Source organism: Parasteatoda tepidariorum, chromosome 5 (assembly GCF_043381705.1).
Source record: "Parasteatoda tepidariorum isolate YZ-2023 chromosome 5, CAS_Ptep_4.0, whole genome shotgun sequence".
In the NCBI taxonomy this organism is placed as follows: domain Eukaryota; kingdom Metazoa; phylum Arthropoda; class Arachnida; order Araneae; family Theridiidae; genus Parasteatoda; species Parasteatoda tepidariorum.
The window spans coordinates 7,468,872-7,489,484 of NC_092208.1; the positions used below are offsets into that span (position 1 = coordinate 7,468,872).

The 20,613-nt window shown below is 30.7% G+C and overlaps 1 protein-coding gene across 1 annotated transcript in view; it reads right to left on the reverse strand.

Moving 5' to 3' along the window:
• LOC107453618 (cell polarity complex component crumbs) overlaps nucleotides 1–20,613 on the reverse strand; it is a 115,636-nt gene that overhangs the window by 47,329 nt on the left and 47,694 nt on the right. The window contains exon 2 of the mRNA XM_016070499.2: nucleotides 6,868–7,425. Coding sequence (XP_015925985.1) covers nucleotides 6,868–7,425 — 558 coding nt within the window. The remainder of the gene's footprint in view (nucleotides 1–6,867; nucleotides 7,426–20,613) is intronic.

Genomic DNA, 20,613 nt, shown 5'->3' on the forward strand with positions numbered 1-20,613 from the left:
TTTATGAGATTTTTTAGGTCATCAAGTCCGTTTTTATGAAAAGATATTTTGTGAAGGGTCCGTTAACGGACCCAAATTTCTACTAAACAGACCCCTGACTAGTATAAAAAAATACGTTCTATGAATAATTAATCTGACAAAAAAAGAAGGAGGGAGAGAAAAAGAAAAAAATTGGTAAAATCCTAGAATAGCCCTCTTGGCGACTTTTTGAAACTCTTTTGATTATTTTTAAAAAAAAATTAAATTATTACAAATGTATTAAAATATTTTTAATAGAATAAAAAAAAACTTAAATTACTCTGATGGCTCATCTTTTAAATAAAATCATCGTATTTAATCCATCGAAAAAATTAAACCCTTTTACCTTTTTACTAATGAAATCCAACTTTCGCGTAGGTATATCAAATAACCAATCAGGTTTAAGAATTTTGGTGATGTGATTATACGCTCAAAACAATCTCGCCGAAATATTTCCCGGAAACCTAAGCTTGGTGAGATTTCAAAAACTTTCTTTGGCACGGGAAAATCGCCACAAAAAATGACCACGGGAAGGGCTATTCTAGGTAGGATCTAGCCAAAAAAAATTAAAGATAAATTAAATTAACATTAATTCACTCATTTATATGCATATTCACTAAATTTCTTCCTTTATACCATTATATCAAGAATCATTCATAACTACGGTTGTCATAGCCACGCAAATTTAATGCTTTTTTAAACCAAAAATGAACAAACTTGACGGGGGGAAAAAAATCAATCAAATTTTAAAAAAATCTGAAACCTTCATGTCTACACAAAAAAGAATGGTCGGGACATATGAAATGATATTGGCCAAAAACAAAGGTTGTGTTCCCCCAGATTAACTTAAACTCATGATAATAAAAATAAAAAATACAAAAAAAAAGAAAAAAAATTTAGAAAAAAACCCCCAGAAAAATACGATTTTCCAAGCCTTACATAAAAGATAACACTACAAAAGTCAATCAGTACTTCGAATGCGTGATAATGTGGTTAACATTTGGGTAAATAAAGACCCGCATGAACACATTATCTCACTCCTTTAAAATAAGCCCTCATCATACTGTTTTAGGTCAGAACAAATTAACTCAATTTGGGTAATTTACTTAACTATCCGAGACTGGTGTCATAATATGATTATATTAAGTAGAATCAAACAAGAAATAATGAGCTATTTATTGAATAAATTTTTTCGAAACAGAATTGAAGTAATAGATATAGTTTGTCTAAGCTAAGAACTCCCCCCGCCACTAAGTCTGAGACCGTCTGGTGCTTAGGAAACAAGAATGGCGCATTTTAGGGAGGGTAGCACAAACTAGGACAAACACAATAGACCATAGAAAGACATTCCCTTTCTTCGGTCAGCGCCAGCTAATCTTTGTCAACAAAATGGCGTATTTAAGTTGAGCTAAGTTTCTCTACAAAAGTTAGAATGTTAATTAACGATAAGTTAATTAAATACAAAGCCGTATTTCACATCGAATGAGCTGAAATATATATCTTCCTTGTCTACTTCTCTTACTTAACTTACATTTATTATTTGTTTATGTATTTTATAGTAACCGTGATATAGTTTTGCTTTGCGGACATGACAACTTTTATATTTAATTAGTTTGTTTATGTTCTACATGGCTTAGTACCTGTCTTTGTGTTAAGTAAAAAAATTACGTAGTGAAAGAATCAAAATCTTTGAGAAAGAATCTTTGTGAAAGAATTTAGAATGTGTCACTTAAGAGAATTGATACTTGACATGAAAAGAACCGTTGCTAACGTAAACAAATACCACGTTTCAACAACCAATCAGAATCGTGATACTCACACTACGTCACTTGCAGGTATCCCATTGACATTACAACCTATTGTTACGTTTTCACGAGATTTCTTACTTTTATCTGCAATGTTAAATGACTAATTGACATTCTAAAAAGATTTTAACAGTGTCAAAGAGAATTAGGACACTGCATTTTTGGATTAAAAAAATGATACTGTGTTAAAATATAGCCCTTATAGCGATATGGCAATTACCGAAATCACGTTCTAAAATGGAAAGCTATAATTAAGGTAGACAGAATCTGAAATATTCTATTGAAAACTTTAAATTACTTAAAGTTCTGAAAAGTGACAATTACATGTATTACGTGAAAAACATAAATTCCATTTATGAAACTATGTATATAATATCTTTATGCTTCAGACGTTTTTTTTTTTTTTTTAAATTTCAAAAAATTCAAGCATCGATTAAATAAATTCTAAAGAAGTGTAAACTATAAAATTAAAAGAAAACATGGCTTTAAACAAAAAGATTTGTCGTAAGTGTAAGAGTGGATTGAATGAAGATTGCAATGGTGCAAAAATTAAAACAGATTTGTTAAACAATATGTTTTCAACGAAGAATTCCTTAAAAAAAAAAAAAAAAAAAAAAAAAGTAAATAAATGCCAAGTTACGGTATTTAAGTTAATTGTTAATCAGGTGCCGATTCTTTAATTCTAAAAATTGTGCTTATCATTTAAACAATGTCCCGTTTAATAAAAGACTGTCAATTATATTATGAATCATCCCAATATTCTTATCATAAAACAATAGTTTTGATAACTGATAAATTTGTAATATTCTGCATTGTTTGGGCAAAAACTAACTTAATAATGAATGATTCATTGATTTTAATAATTTTTATCTAGTTGAAAAAAGCGAGTAATATGTGAAGAAGAAAATAAACAAAAATTTAATGTCAACTCCTACTTAGGTCAACAAGGAAAATTTTTTTATCCCATATAAAACTAAAATTAATTATTTAAATTTAATTAATGAATTAATATTTCAAAAAACTGTATTAACATCAATTGTCATCTAATAGTGAACTAATAGTATGAATTGAAAAATCAATTTAAACTAGCATTTTTTTAAAAAGAAATTTTTCTTTTAAATATGATAACTCTTAGAGACTGCTGAATTATTTTTCCGCACAGCACATATGGTATAAAATGAAAGCTTTATTTCGAGTTTGACCGACGAGCGTTACGAAATGAGTATGTTCGGTCACATAATCCAGTGCTAAAACTCCACGACTGGTAAATCTCGTAACCCATAAACGTATTTGCTCTTTCCTGATTTAATATTTAATTCCAATAGACGAGTCGTCCTAATGTGCACTTGTGAAGTCCAATAGGGAGGGAGGGATGATGTAGTCTACCCCCGTATTAGTCAGTGATTTTGATTAATTGCGAACATCTCATTCGATTCGCTACTTGTAAATACAGTCGGACCTCCATTTAACTAAGTCGCTAAATCCCGATAATAAGTTCGTTACATGGAAAATTCGTTAAATAGAAAATTATCTTTTGAAATACTTAAACAACACAAAACAGGTTTTAAATTCATAAACACTAGACATAAGTAAAGTAGCAATTGATACAACTTTATCTTGTAAACTAGTATCTGTTATTTATTTTATAAATCTTAACCATAAAAGAAATCTGCATGGAAAGCAAGAATTGAGCAAAACATTATCCAGTGTTACACTATCATGCTACTGACATTTTGAACTAAAAAAAGGTAAATTTATGTATAAAATTATGGTTGCTTTTATTATGAAAGTAATTTTAAACATGTATTACCACATATGTTCTTAGGTTTAATTGCCACTGATAAAAATCAGTTAATTTTGCCTGAGTTTTTCGCTTGAAATGCAAACAAAAAGAGAAAGGGATTTTAATGCTTTCTCCCAATGGTTGGCGGCTTCGAAAATCAACTCAAGGTCATTTGCCCATAAATTGCATTAACAAGTTTGAAATGTTCTGAAAATTTTTGAGAAATAGGGAATAGGGAAAGAGAAATAGGGAAAGTTCGTTAAATAGAAAATTCACTTCGCTATTTGGCAGTTATTTTACGAAGAAATTTCTAAAATGTTCTTGCTTCCTCGAAAAAAATTGTAAAATAGAGAAATTCGCAAAAAGGAAGTTCGTTAAATAGAGGTCCGACTGTATTCTTTTTTCTTTCTTGTAAATATATTATATTATTCGGAATTTGTCTTTTTCTTACCAGGGGTCTGTCCAGACATTTTGTGAAAGGTCCGTTTTTCGTGAAATTGTGAAAAAACTACTCACATTCTTTCAACCAGGGTCTGCTTTTATGAATTTGTGCAAATAGGGTCCGTTATTGCAAAAAAAAAAAAAAAAAAATTTCAAGGAGTTTTTAAATTGTATAGACATGCAAGATTATGCTCAACACTGTAAAATTTTAATTAAAAAAATTAAATTTTAAAAAATAAACAACAATTGCTGCTAATTAGAGATGCAACATACAAATCTTTGGTATTTAGCCTATACTGAACGCGGAATATTAATTTCGGATGAATAATGGAAGAATCGTCTGCCGAAGACAAAACTTAATTCGTTTACATCCATCTTTCTTGTTTTCTGCCCTGGAAAGGGTTTATTCGAATAACAAAATAATAATGAAGATAAACAAATTTGTGAAGGGTCCGATTAAAAGTTAAAATATTTTGTGAAGGGTCCGTTTTTAAGTTAAAATAATTTGTGAAGGGTCCGTTTTTATGAAAAGATATTTTGTGAAGGGTCCGTTAACGGACCCAAATTTCTTCTAAACAGACCCCTGCTTACAATTACCATTATTGTACTTATAACTCAGACTTAATTCATTCGTTGTCCATGGCAAAAAACTTAGTTGAAGAGGCAGGTGCCGTGACCAAAGTCAAGATTTTTGATGGTTTTCCATTGATCGACCAACATAATCTTGAAGGTAGCCAACATAAGTAACCATCACCCCAATGTAGGAATTCGGACTGATTTATGATGGTCCAACATAAGAATAGCAATTTGTTTTGATGCTTTGTTCAAATCAAATGTTGGAACAATCATGAACCACCATCACTCCAACGTAGGACTTCGGACTCATTTATGATGGTCCAAATTCCTGAGATCAAACAAGAATTCCTATTAAAACATCATAGAAATGTATAGTTGGAACCATCACGGATTGTTGGTTAATGAGAATCAAACTTTCGCTTGATGGTTAACCATCATAGAATTAAAGAAGCATTTCTCATCATGGAATGATGAATGAACATAAATTGCGCAAGAGGGGGAAACTGTGAGATATATAACAACCTTTGACCTCTTCCATATTTACACATCTGGACCAAGCTTCAGAGAAATGGAGCCAAGGGGGTATTTTGAATACTTGTAGTAACCGTACTTACCAGCGCATGTTCGCCAAAATAAAGCCTTTACTTTCATTAAATTACTCTCAATATTTTTAGTGAATAAATTATGTAAAATATTTTTGTTTAAGTCATACTGTATTAAATAAAAAAAAAAAACAAGTTTTAAAAAATAAATATTAATTAAAAGTGATATTAAATAGAAAATATTTCAACTAATTTTACATTTTGTTATTCGCAGAATGTTATTATTATTTATTTAAATAATGAATATGATGAATCATGAATGTATTAATAGTCTACAGCAGTGGTTCTTAACCTTTTTAAGCCGCGACCCAAATTTGAGAAATATGTTCATGTCGCGACCCCAAAAAAAGTCAAAATTAGGCTGAGTAAGCCACAATGACTTCTTCTAGGAGGTGTTGATATTACTTATTATTTGGTGTATTACTAACTTTTTTGCTTCGACTCAGCGCGACCCAAGAAATATGCTTCGCGACCCAATTGTGGGTCGCGACCCATAGGTTAAGAACCACTGGTCTACAGCAATTCTGACGGTACCTTTTTTAAAAGAAGAAAATGTCGAAATGTGCCTACCCAAATGTAACGAAAATATGTAAAAATATCAATTGTGAATTTTAGTTGAATTTAATTTAAAATACAAAAGCGAAGCTTAAGTGCAAAATAAAGGGAAGATATATTCAATATTATCTCAATTTTAGAATTAAAGAAGCATTATTCATCATGGAAGTTTGTTGGCATATCAAATACCATGACTGTAGAATGGAAAATGTTAGTTGATTGTGACCATCAAATTATGTTGGACCATCATGAATTGTACTGAAACCCAAAATAAACCATCAAAATATTTCGATGGGACCATCAAGAATTATGAGGTGGGAAGGCAGACACCTCGAAATTTACTTTTACATTAAAGTTATTTGTTCCTTCCAAAGCTTAGATAATTCTTTACGGCAATATTGTATTTGTAAATGTTTAAAACAGTAGCTTTACCTCGAGTGTAAGACAGTTAACTCACGAAAAACGCTGTTAAGACTGAGGAGAGTTTAAAGACGATGTCAACCTTTATCTATCGAAAGATACCTCATAGTGGAATAAAGCTAACATGTCTTATATACTAGTGAATTGGTATTTAATATTTGTAGTGGTAGTTACGCCACATTACTCCCCTTCCACAATTTTATCTGTGATAGAATTCGATGAATCGAATACCACTAGTTGATTTCTGCTGTTTTTTAATTTATTTATTTAACTATTATTTTTTATTTATATCTTTTTGCACATTATATTTTTTTCTCCATTTTTGTTTATTTATATCATTTTGCTCATTATTTTTTTCATTCAATGTTGCTTATTGACCGGGAGACTTATTTACTTCACCAGACTTTTTTTGAGAGCTATATTTTAAGTAAATCAACTATTTAACGTGGACCATCCATCGATGTTAACGAGTTCATATAACGTCCGGGTCACCAATGAGAAGATATTATTATCGATTATGTCAACCTTCAGGTACCTCAAGATAGATTCGAGTTAACATGCCTTAGATACTAGTAAATAGGTGCTTAATATTTATAGTGGAAGTTACGCCACAAGACATTCTTTTTGTTTTCCTCTCCAAAATAGTTTTTTTAAAAAAAGAACCTACCGCAGCTACCAGTCAAGGGCAGTGGACACCTTCCCCAGTCCACTTCATAAGAATACACACTGGAATCGTTGAGGAGGACACCAGCACCTTGAAGAACACACCCAGTGAAGCCTCTTCCAACGAGCAACTGAGGATGGGAGCTCTCCAGCCTCAGGTCGAACAGATCGCTGTTGTGAGTGCCATTGGACACCACCACACTACTCCTGGACACATACAAAGTCACAGATCCTGTCTGGTAGATGAGATCGACATCGTGCCAGCGATTGTCTATGAGATTGGCACCCACTGTCACGGAATGGCGAAGCCTGTTCACCTGCCACGAGAACTCTAGAGTGTCCGAAGGCAAGAGTGTCATGTTCACAAAATCACCGGTGTTTCCTTCTTGGTACAATAATTGTCCACTAGAACAAGTCCTAAAACTTAAAGAAGTCCTGCCTCGAACATCGAACATGGTGCTGAGGGATGCGTAAGATGAACTGGTGAAGTATCCCTCAGGACCCTGAGAGAGGATTTGGTGGATTTGGGATGAGAGAGAGAGCAAGAACACCAGCATTGTACCTGGAACAAAAAAATGAAGGAATTAGGCCACAAGAATGAGCGAACAAAAAATACATAAAAGCAACGTGCCTCCTCTTTAAACGCGCGTTACGTTACAGTGGTGATAATAAAACTAAAACCAAATTTTGGAAGTTCAGTTCTTAAAAACGCTACAGTGGGGATAATGAAATTGAACCCAAATTTTGGAAGTTCAGTTCTTAAAAACGCTACAGTGGAGATAATGAAATTGAACCCAAATTTTGGAAGTTCAGTTCTTAAAAACGCTACAGTGGGGATAATGAAATTGAACCCAAATTTTGGAAGTTCAGCTTTTAACACTATACATACCATAACTGGTCAAATGACCGTTTAAGAACTTTTGCATCGAAAATGCGCTTATCTTATCGTTTTTGCGCATTTGACTTCCTGACTTTTTCTAACAATTATTTACAGCTAATATTCCATTAGCATTATTTTTTTGTATTTCGTTTGCTTCCACAACTGGTCATTTGACCGGGAGAATAATTTATTACCTTATAAGGTTATCGGATCAGAAATTACAATGTAATGCGGGCTCAAAGTATTGCATTCGATTAGTTACACATTTCTGCAAAGACTGTTGCGTAGTTCAATCAGAATAACTGAATTCAAATTTCAAGAAAGTACCTAAATTTTTAAATTGGCATTCTTGTGTCAGAAAAAGTGACAAAAAGCAAATGTTTTGGTAAGTAGCTTATATTTTATTTTGATAGCTTTACTTCATTTCTAAACTGTTAAGTTTTTACCCAGAAAAATGTCGGAACAATCAAGATAGCACAACTTCTTAGAAGAAATAATATTAATTATAAGAATAATTATAATTCTTATACATACTTATAAGAATTATAGAAATAATAATAACTAGAAGAAATATATTTGCGGAAAATGTCTAATGGAAACACCCTGTATATGTAAAAAATGTGCTGAGCAATGAAATAAAAATTCTTATTCTTTGTGTTTGTAGTACATAAAATTTGGAAATATAAAATTTTGTTTAATGTAATATTTGTTTAATGTAATAACACATTTTGTAAAAAGTTTTTTTTAGTTTATTTCCTTCCTAACATCCATGTTTCATACATTCAATCAAGAAACATAAATTCCGGTTATTTGACCGGCTACGGTAGAAATAGGTTAGTAAGTGTTTGATGCTTAGTGTTAAAAACGGCTACAGTGGGGATAATAAAACTGAAACCAAATTTTGGAAGTTTAGCTTTTAAAAACAGCTTCAGTGGAGATAATAAAACTAAAACCAAATTTTGGAATTTCAGTTTTTAAAAACGGCTACAGTGGGGATAATAAAACTGAAACCAAATTTTGGAAGTTAAGCTTTTAAAAACGGCTACAGTGGAGATAATAAAACTAAAACCAAATTTTGGAATTTCAGTTTTCAAAAACGGCTACAGTGGGGATAATAAAACTGAAACCAAATTTTGGAAGTTTAGCTTTTAAAAACGGCTACAGTGGAGATAAAACTAAAACCAAATTTCGGAAATTCAGTTTTAAAAAACGGCTACAGTGGGGATAATAAAACTGAAACCAAATTTTGGAAGTTTAGCTTTTAAAAACGGCTACAGTGGAGATAATAAAACTAAAACCAAATTTTGGAATTTCAGTTTTTAAAAACTAGTAACAAGTAAATAACAAATTAAAAAGAAACGTTTTCACCTTAATTAGCATAAATCGTGCCCCCGTCCTGAAAACCGAGAACGCATAGAACAGAATTTACAAGTCTATTTTTGTCATTTCCGTGAATTAAATTGTATTATTTTAATACGAAATAGTTTCAATAGAAATGTTAGACCGACTGGGATGAACGGGATCATCTACTTTCATTAATCTATCAATTGCTTGAGTATTTTGGTGACAAAATGTAGTTCCCCCCACTCTTATAACGATTGGCATTTAGAGGTTAATTGATAAGCGTAAGGTACAGCAAGGGAGTAATAAAACACCTTAACCTTCCAATGATATCACAGAATTATACTCTGTTCCTGAATTATATGAGTTTCTGTGATTATTTCGCTATCGATGTCCCATATTTGGGGAGATTTCCGTATCGTGATCTGTGGCAGGATAACCGCCAAGTCTTGGCAACTTCCGGGCAGCGGCCCGCGAGAAATGAATAAAAACATCACAGAAAAGGACCAACTCGAAATGTATAACTCGTAGCCAACCCTGGGAAAACATCGACATGGTTTTTTTTTAAAATAAAATTTGCTAGTTTAAAATCTATTTGGCACCTTGGCGATTGTAGTTGGCGCGACAGATCACGACATGGAAATATCCCCCCATATTTATTGCTGGAAATAACATTTATGCTTTAAACATGAAAAAAAAATTGCGTACTCAAAGTAAGCTTATCAAAGGGTGATACAGATATTTTGCATAGCGTTTGTTATACACTCAGGGGTCTGTCCAGACATTTCGTAAGAGGTCCGTTTTTCGTGAAATTGTGAAAAAATTACTCACATTCTTTCAACCAGGGTTCGCTTTTATAAATTTGTGCAAATAGGGTCCGTTATTGCAAAAAAAAAACCTTTCCAAGGAGTTTTTAAATTGTAAAGACATATAAGATTATGCTCAACACTGTAAAATTATAATTAAAAAAATTAAATTTTAGAAAATAAACAGCAATTGCTGCTTCTAAATTAGAGATGCAACATACAAATATTTGGTATTTGGCCTCTACTGCTGAACGCACAATATTCATTTCGGACGAATAATGGAAGAATCGTCTGCCGAAGACAAAACTTAATTCATTTACATCCATCTCTTGTTTTCTGCCCTGGAAAGGGTTTATTCGATTAACAAAATAATAATGAAGATAAACAAATTTGTGAAGGGTCCGTTTTTAAGTTAAAATATTTTGTGAAGGGTCCGTTTTTAAGTTAAAATATTTTGTGAAGGGTCCGTTTTTATGAAAAGATATTTTGTAAAGGGTCCGTTAACGGACCCAAATTTCTTCTAAACAGACCCCTGACATTAACCGTAATTCTTACTTGATTTTTTTTCACTCTTTAGTAATTTGTTGGAAAACTTATGCGCATGCGAAGGGAAGCTCAAATAGCGTTAGCTGGAAATCCGTAACGCTATGTAAAATCTTTATAAGGGGAGGAGGCCGGGATAACCTGGTTGGTAGGGCACTGGGCCCACGTTCAAAAGGTCGCGGGATCGGTCCCTGCCGGCCGAAGACTCCCCGTGTAGTAAATGGTGACTGATGCAGTTAAACCTGTTGAGTCACAAAGTAGTCCATGTTCCCATAACAAATCATACCTCTGGGGGGGGGGTACTCATCCAGGAGTTTCCTTGTCTTCTGGATTTGTTCAAAATTACAATGCTACGAAGTTGAACATTGGTAGTCGTAAACCCGAAATTGGGTCGGCTGTTCAACGACGGTTTTAGAATAAAATATAAGAGGAGAGATATGATGGGAGCACCTGAGAACCTTAAGATCAGTATTTACCTTAAAAAGAAGTTTTTTTTTCATCATCCCATGCTTTTCATCATAAAATAATAGATATCCATGTGGGCAGAATTTTTTCGGGGTTTCTGTGATCGTAATTATAACTATTACTAATATAAAGTAACAGAAACGTTGTGTTTACAGAAAAAAAGTACAGAATACAAATGTATAAGAAAAAATTTAATTGTAAAAGTAATATTTTTTAAATTCTGATATTATAATCGATATTCTCGTATTTTGCATGCGGAAAAATGCACTAATTATTTCCTCTTTCAAATTTTGTAAATCATTACACAAATTAAAATTCGTAAATAAATTAAACGATGATGAATTAAAATTCGTACATAAATTAAAAATCGTAAAAACCATGCAGTAATTTCAAAAATAAAGGTCATGAATCACGCGAATAAAAATTTTACACTCTTTAAAAAAAAAAAAAAGAGATCAGGGGTCTGTCCAGACATTTTGTGAAAGGTCTTGTTTTTGTAAAATAGTGAAAAATTACTGGTAATTTGTGAATATAAAATAAACGTTAAGTGACATTCTTTCAACCAGGGTCCTGCTTCTATGAATTTGTGCAAATAGTAGGGAACACTATAAAAGAAAACACTATAAAATTATAATTTTAAAAAAAAATGTTTCTCTTGGGAATGGTTAATTAGATAAACGAAACAATAATGAAGAAAAACAAATTTGTGAAGGGTCCGATTAAAAGAAAAATCATTTAGTGAAGGGTCCGTTTTTATGATAAAATATTTTCTGAAGGGTCCGCTAACGGACCCCTAGAGATACTCAAATAAGTGCATGTAAAACATGGTGTTCTTTACAGAAAAAAATAAAAGAAAAAACATAATTTCTAGAGCGAACTATCTTTTAAACTTTCGCGATTTCTGAATTTTTTTTTTAATTTAAAGTTATTAATTTGAAATTCTAGCGGTTCTCTTTGAAATCTCAAATGAGCATAGAAAAATCATGATTATTTCTTACCTGCTCAAAAAAGACATTTCTGAAAAAAAAAAAAAAAATTCCGCAGAAAGGAAAACAAAAATTTTTTCCCTTCCCAAATGAAAAATCTTTCCGCAAAAACTCAGTAACGTTCTAAGGCAATGTCGCCGCAATTTTGTCACGGGGATAGATATTAGGTGTTAAATTAAAAGTTTAGAGGGAGAAAATATCAAAAATATTACACCCACACAGGAAGGAGAAAAAAAAAATTACCTTCAAAAAACTTAGTTCATAAAATCTAATGCATTAGCAATAAGAAACGCTTGATAAAATAAATAAACCATTTCAAAAAGCAATCTTAGATTAGCAGAAAAGCGTCATGAAATAACTCATAATAAATTACATAATTTCAAATTATTCAACTTAATAAAGAAAAATTCCAAGTGCCTCGAAACAAAGGTTTTTTTTTTAAATAAATAACTTTACACATCCGGTTGCTTATAAAAAGACATTATTGACAAAAGAAATAAACAATGCTCTGATTAAAATTCCATTTACCTTTCATAACACGGGAAACATAACAGTTTTTCAATAAATTGCAAATGGATAGTTTATGCTACAACAAAAGACTTCTCCCTTATGGCGGAGAAATAAAGAAAAGGAATAATTAGATCAAAGAATAAATAACGGTCGACTGAGTCAATACACGACCTATATCACAATATGCGGGTGCATTCATCAAAATACACTAGATACTTAATTTATGGGTTGGGCCCTAAATTCAAACCGAAATGTGAATTTTAAACCAGCAGGTTAATGATGTATCGAATTGGGCAGCTGATTCTAGAGAAAATTATTTTCTTTTTTAAATGGTAACATATTTAGGGTTGCCACAGAAAAAAAAGAACAAAATAGTTGCGTTTAGTAGCCTTAAATATTAAAATAGTTGCCTAAATAAGAGCAAAAAATTTTCAATAAAATGACTAACATTTTATTAAATGATTGTCATATACCATTATCCATTTAGTCTAGTTGGTAACAAATATGAAGCAAAATAGACTTACAATGGAATCTGTGCAAATCGGACGCATTAAAAAGTGATGGCTCAAATTTGCAATTCAAATTTTTTTATTTTTAAAAGGGAGGAAAAAAAAAATCTTTGTGTTCAGAGGCTCCCGTGGTTCTCAGGCTGTCAAGCCAATTTATGCTTAACAAAAATATCTCTAGGAGTACAGAAAAGTCTCACAATAGTCTCGTTTTCCTAAAAATAGTTGCTTTTTTAGCCTTTTCAGACAAGAAAAAAAAAAAAAAAAAAAGTCGCCACAGTCCAAAAATAGTTGCGAATAGTCGCCTGGGGCAACCCTGCATATTAAATAAATTTAAAAAAAAAAATGAAATTCTTAATTAACTGCGCAAATAAGTTACACTTGATATTATTATTTTCAGATGAAATTTATATAATTCATCAAAAAAGCGCTAAAAAAGGAGATGTTAATTATAAGAAAAGAACTAATCAAAGTTTGGCAATAAGACTTTTGTCTAAGATAAAATCTAACTGAAACTAAAATCAATAATTTAAATTTATATTTGTTATTTTTTCATGGCTTAATATGCTGTAAGAAATATGGACAACTCGATTTGATGTATTTTAGCATAATTGTGGAACGCCATCTGCATTTTAAATTATTACAAATTTTAAGTAGAAAAATAATAATAAATAATAGGAGAGAAGGAGTCTTTATACTACTTATTATTACAATGAAGAATATAATTATTGTTATTTTCCTCCCCAAAATGCTAAAAGTCATACAAAATCAGAGAAAACAAACAATAGCATAGATATAATTATAAATACTAATTACGATACAAAAAATGTAAACAAAAATAAAGTATAGTATGAAAATGCGTATAATTTTAAACAAGTTTAATCAGCGTATAATTTTAAACAATTCTAATATAAACAGTAATTAATAATAATAAAAAAATCTAATTTAACGCTTGCCTCTTTCAAGCTAATTTAATACTAATTCATTCATGCAAAACGATTGTGTTTAGATTTACTTACCTATGGCATACACGCAAAAAGTCTTTAGATTATTTTCTAACTGGTCGTGTTGAATTTGATTAAGAATGATAATACTAATTATAACTATTGCTAACAGTGCATTAAATTAATAAAATATGATTATTTTAGAGAAAGAAAATAAATAATAAGTTCCCACAAATGATATCACTCGTAATTTTAGTTTCGATTTCCGGAATGACAGGATTCTATTACCGATTTGCGTCTTAAAATAACAAGCATATTGTCATCAATTTCTGAATTCATCAAAAGGCGGATGGATATTGTCGTCATTTAAATTGAAACCTTTTTTTAAATCTAGAAATTTTTTGACGTAATCAAGGTTAGCGTTTTTCAAATAGATTAAACTTTAAAAAGTTCATTGATTTTTTTAAAGTTTTATTTATTCAGAAAGCCTGACGCTAATGCAAAATACTGAAAAGATAGGAAATAAAAATAATAATAAAAATAACGGGGTTTGGAAGGCTGAGGTCAGGAGATGAGTTCGGGTTCCCTTTTGGAGGTCCAAGCCAACACCTCCTAGAACAGTGTTTCCCAAACCTATGACGTTTGTGTACCCTTTCTAAATTTTTCGTAACGCTGTGTAAAACAACCACCAATAAAAAAATGAATGGATTTTTTACTATGAAAAAATTGCACAAAAGTTAAAAATCACAACTGGCTGTTGACACCACTAATTATTAACTGTTAACTCTGCAAAAAGTAGCCAATAGAAAAATACGTTATCTAAATTTTCAAGGTTAGCTTTGTTTTTAAATAAAAAATTTTGAAATTTTCTTTTGTTATCGCATAAAAACGCATACCTCCGCTAAACTGTTCCCGTACCTCTGGGGGTACGCGTACCACACTTTGGGAAACATTGTCCCAGAAGAAAGAAGGCCTTATCACGGTAGTCCGACGTAACGAACATAAACTGCGCAGTGGCGGTTATTAAGAAAGACGTCACTACGTTCGGGCTACTACGCTGCACAGTGGGGGAAATTCAAAAGAAGCCATTACGTTTGGACTACTAACAGATCAAATTTCTTGATTTTTGGTAACCCGTGCTGAGGCCTTCTCTCTTCTAGGCGGTATTGCCCAAGCCCGCAGGGGCTACATAGGATTACTTTCAACTCACCCGAGTATAATAGCTACATTTTGTGTTCTAGCCACTTGGCTTTTAATGTCCAAAACATTTGACAATTAGTGTTAACCTCACAAAGCAAAAGCACTCAACAGAAGTAGAAGATCGTTGTAGTTTTTCCCAACCTTATAAAATTTAATTTTTTTTTGCAATACTTAATAACTGAATGAAACGTTTGATTTAAAAGGAGTAAATTCATGAAAATGAAAATCGTTCATGAAAATTTTATCATGAATCTGAGCCCGCGCTGAGCCAGTCTCATGTCTTCTGTGGAGTCGGAGTTGATGAAAATTTTGCAGGAGTTAGAAAAATTTGTTGGTTGACTGGTATCCTATAGGTTTAAAGAAGGAATTTGCAATATTTTGTTAAAACATAATTCTTAAAATTAATTTCTTTAATCGTTATGATATAGTATGAAATGCGAGTTTAAATGATACACCTTTAACTTTAACCGTGCATACATAAAATGAAATTTACTTCGCATGCTAACAAATAGTAGAGTATAATTTCGAGTAGGAATAGAGCTCAAAGAAAAATCGTAATTTGGCGCCGATTCCAAAGCTCGGGTTTGGAGTTGTGGAAAAATTAACACTGATAAAAACCAACCACAACTTATCCAGAAGGCGAATTTTGCTTTTGTATGTTCTTCTAAGTAAATTATGTGAAAAATTATAAATTAATTTTTCAAAATTCTATCAGTAGAAGTATAGAAATGTATGTAACATACAGCACACACGAATTCTCCAGAACATTCTGAAGTAAATAAAATTTTGTAAACTTCTCATTGAAATCTCTGAAACTATTAATCCCATATCCTTTTTATTTTTTAGAGAACACGAAAAATCGAATTATTGAAAAGATTTATCAACTCTTGCTTTCGCTTGTGGCTTAAAATTTTTGAATTTGAGAATCAAAATTTCCGGTATTGCATTTTCTGAAAGCTTGCAATGCGTAAAATTAAAATAATGCGTGAAAGTGTTTTTTTTAGAAATTCGAGAATTACTAAAACTCACAGGGAATAGCTTAAAACATGCAACATCTTCAACTTTTATAAACCATTTACATGCATCATTTTAATTTTAAATCGGAAGATTTTTGAAAAACTTCAAAGTGGTTCAAGTTAAAAAGTAAATTAAAAAGTAAAGGGGGCCATATTAATTAAGAAACAAAATAAAATAATGACAAATAAATATGATTAACTAAGTCATTTTTTATACAAACAAAAGAAAAAAAAACGAACTATTTAACCAAGAAAATGACACGAAATTCGCAAAAGGTTGAATAAATATTTATTTATTACATTATTTCATTATAAGATTTGTTATTTTAATTCAGGAATACTAATAAAATAAAATTTAGGCGAACCCATTATTAGGGAGGACTTAGAAACTGAGTTTGTTCGTTAAACCAGAGTCGGCTGAAACGTTGCTTAAAATGTGATGTTCTAGCTTTTTTTTAATTTTATTTATTTACTTTTTTCTTAATAAAAAAAATTTATTTTTGTAATTTTGTAAGAAAAAAATAATAATTTAAAAAAAATGTCATTGACACCACTTTCTGAGTGAAAAATTTGTTTTACACATTAATTTATTGCATAAATTAATCTTTGTCAGTCAAAATAGTTTATGCAAATAATTGTAATTTTTCTTAAAAAATTGTGATCAATAATTTTAATTAAAAATTATTTTTTTAAAACATTGTTAGAAAAATGGTGTCAATTACATTTTTTTTTAAAAACTTTTCATCAATTTAAAAAAAAAAAAATCAGAAAAATAAGAATCAATTTTCACAACTTATCTCAAAACAGGACATTTCACACAAAGTCCGAAATGAATCCTGTTAGTAAAAGTAAAGTTTCAATAAAATAATTTTCAAAAAGTTAAGGAAAATTTTTGCTCCCAAAAACACAGTTTTATGATTTTTGCATAAAACATACAAGTAAGTATTGATATAAAAGACGAAATATTTTCTTAAAATAAAAACAGTTCCGAAAATGATATCACTGGAAATGTTTGTTGACATTTCCGCAAAAGATTGATACCCTTTATTGAAACTTGTTTCTTAAAATAACAATAGCTATCTTTTTTTCCCCCAGTTAAATGCATAGAACACGGATTCATCGTGACGGGGCGGATGAATATTATCGTCATTTGAAAGAAAAAATAACTCATTGTTACATTGTTCTAGAAGAAGTTATAGCTTTAAAATTAAGGTGCATTTTGGGGTCGACTTCATTCATGAAACAAGAAGTTGAAGAGGGAAAGTTAGAACAGAACTGTAACAGTATCAACTCGTCTGGAAAAAATTGGATCATAATTTGATTTTTAAAAAAAGAAAAAGAATTAAAATTCTTTTATACGCATATCGTCGGTGAGATCATCTGTACACAGCTCAAAAGGAGTGTTAACGAAAATTCGAAATTCACGAAAAGGGGCACAGCTCAAATTGAGTGTTAACGAAAATTCGAAATTCACGAAAATGGGCACAGCTCAAAATGAGTGTTAACGAAAATTCGAAATTTACGAAAATGGGCACAGCTCAAAATTAGTGTCAACGAAAATTCGAAATTTACGAAAATGGGCACAGCTGAAAATGAGTGTTAACGAAAATTCGAAATTTACGAAAATGGGCACAACTCAAAATGAGTGTTAACGAAAATTCGAAATTTACGAAAATGGGCACAACTCAAATTGAGTGTTAACGAAAATTCGAAATTTACGAAAATGGGCACAGCTCAAAATGAGTGGATAACGGAAAATTAAAAAGCGTACTTAAAAAAAAAATGGACATAGATATTTAAGTAAAATGACATAATATTTGTTTCCGTTCTTAAACTTATTTTGATAATTGTTCTTTTTTAAAAGTATAAACTATCGAATCCAAATAAATTCATAAAGTGATATCGGCCATTTGCATGAATCACTTGGTACAATTTACCTTTTACAGAAAAGTTTAAAAAATTAACACTTCTTTCTACAAGGTTGCAACGGGTGCAGTAAATTTATAATAGTGGCAGTAAATTTACGTTGTAGGAATTTAAAATAAATTAAAACTCAAAACTCATTTTATCACTTAGAGTTCGAAATACAAAGACATTGCTTGGAAAGATATATTTGAAATATACCCGAAAGATATATTTGAAATATAATATATAAATATACCCCAGGGGTCTGTTTAGAAGAAATTTGGGTCTGTTAATGGACCCTTCACAAAATATCTTTACATAAAAACGGACCCTTCACAAAATATTTTAACTTAAAAACGGACTCTTCACAAAACGATTTTTCTTTTAATCGGACCCTTTACAAATTAGTTTATCTTCATTATTATTTTGTTAATCGAATAAACCCTTTCCAGGGCAGAAAACAAGAAAGATGGATGTAAACGAATTAAGTTTTGTCTTCGGCAGACGATTCTTCCATTATTCGTCCGAAATTAATATTCTGCGTTCAGCAGTATAGGCTAAATACCACATATTTGTATGTTGCATCTCTAATTTAGAAGCAGCAATTGTTGTTTATTTTTAAAATTTATTTTTTTTAATTATAATTTTACGGTGTTGAGCATAATCTTGTATGTCTTTACAATTTAAAAACTCCTTGAAAAAGTTTTTTTTTGTTGCAATAACGGACCCTATTTGCACAAATTCATAAAAGCGGACCCTGGTTGAAAGAATGTGAGTAATTTTTTCTCAATTTCACGAAAAACGGACCTGTCACAAAGTGTCTGGACAGACCCCTTGTACCCCGAAGTCTGGGACGCTAATTTACAATCAAGCGGCCCTTAACGACTGCAAGTAATTCTCGTTCAATTTTGATTAAAAAAGAAAAGTGCTAGTAAAACGCCATGTCCATTTTCGTAAATAATTTCGTCTTCCGTAAACAATCGCACACTTATAGATTTGACACTATCTTGATCCAACTTCTTTGTACTTATGCTGGTACTCTTTTAGGCTGGTTCCAAAAATATGTAACAATTACATCCTGTTCTTCATTCCAGTTACATGCATTTCAATTTAATTTATACATACTTCAATACGACTTCAATTACATTAGGAACAAAAAATTTTATGCACAATTATAAACAACAGTTTTGAGTCCTTTATTTCCATTCCTATTATTAGCTCATTCACTCTCTCCCTATATTTTGTTCAAATTTTCAATCTTTAATCATCCCCTCAAGTTCAAATAAATTTTTTTTGAACTTGTAGTGGATGACACTTGATGTTAATAGAGTTCTTTCAAATATTCATTCATTAATTGAAATAGGGATGAGCGAAAAACGAAATGGAATTTTTCGATGGGTTAAGCGTTAGCCATTGTTTTAAATTTTACTATAAGCGATTCAGTTTTTAAAAGTAACATCAGTGATAATTTCTAACTTATAGCTCTATTTAAACAAAAAAATAGCTCATTGCGCGCATTTAAATATTTAATTATTTTATATTCCCTGTGTCAGATAAATTCAAAAAAGAACAATATGTGGTAGCAAGTGTGGTTCACTTCACCAAATTCTTATAGTTGTCGGATAACACTTGCCTTTTTTTTTCTTTTCTTATTCCAATTCCTACTATTAGTTTCATACTCTCCCTGTATATATTTATAAATCTTGTTCGAATTTTCAATCTTTAATCATCCCTTCAAGTTCAAATAAAATTTTTTTGAACTTGTAGTGGATGACACAATTTAATTCAGTTTTTTCAAATATTAATTCATTAATTAAATGTAATTAATTAATTTTAGTTTAATATGGGAGAAAAAATTGTAATTATCTAATAAAAAGTAACTAAAATAAAAATTTTCTTTGTTGACCTAAGTAGGAATTGACTTAAAACCTTTTTTTTATTTTTTATAATACTTGTGCCAATTTAAACTTATAAAATATATCGAAATCAAAGAGAAAGGTTAGAAAAATGGTAAATAAAACACAATAGATAAAAATGAATTTAATATATCAAAGTTAAAAAAAATAATAATACATTGGATAAGCTAAGTATTTTTAGCCAATCTCCCTTGTTAAAACCTCACTCTTCTTAGTTATTTATTCAGGGATCTGTCTAGGTTTTTCCGAAAGGTACCTATTTTGTGAAAATTTAGACATAATTTGTGAAAAATTAAAAATTATATTAAAAAATCAATACAAAAACACGGTAAAAATATAGATTTATCGTTTCTTAAGGGATACAAAAATAAAATTTTAAGAAAAACTATTTTATGAAATTTCCTAAAGTTGAATTTGTGAAACTACCGTTTTACATAAAATTGAATTTGTGAAGGTACCGCTAAACGGTAGTAAATTCGGCCTGGACAGACCCCTGTATATTAAACAACATCTAAATTAAAATGCAGGTTTTAAATTCTTACATTACTGGCGTAAATTAATAAACATAAATATAAAAATATACATTTTGTTTCAGCTTTTCGTTGACAATGTGAGAAAAGAAATTTCATCTTTGTGACAATATACGTGTTTTACATTGATTTTTCTTATCGACCCAATTTTGGGTTTACGACTACTGATGCTCAACTACGTAGCCTTGTAATTTTGAACTCA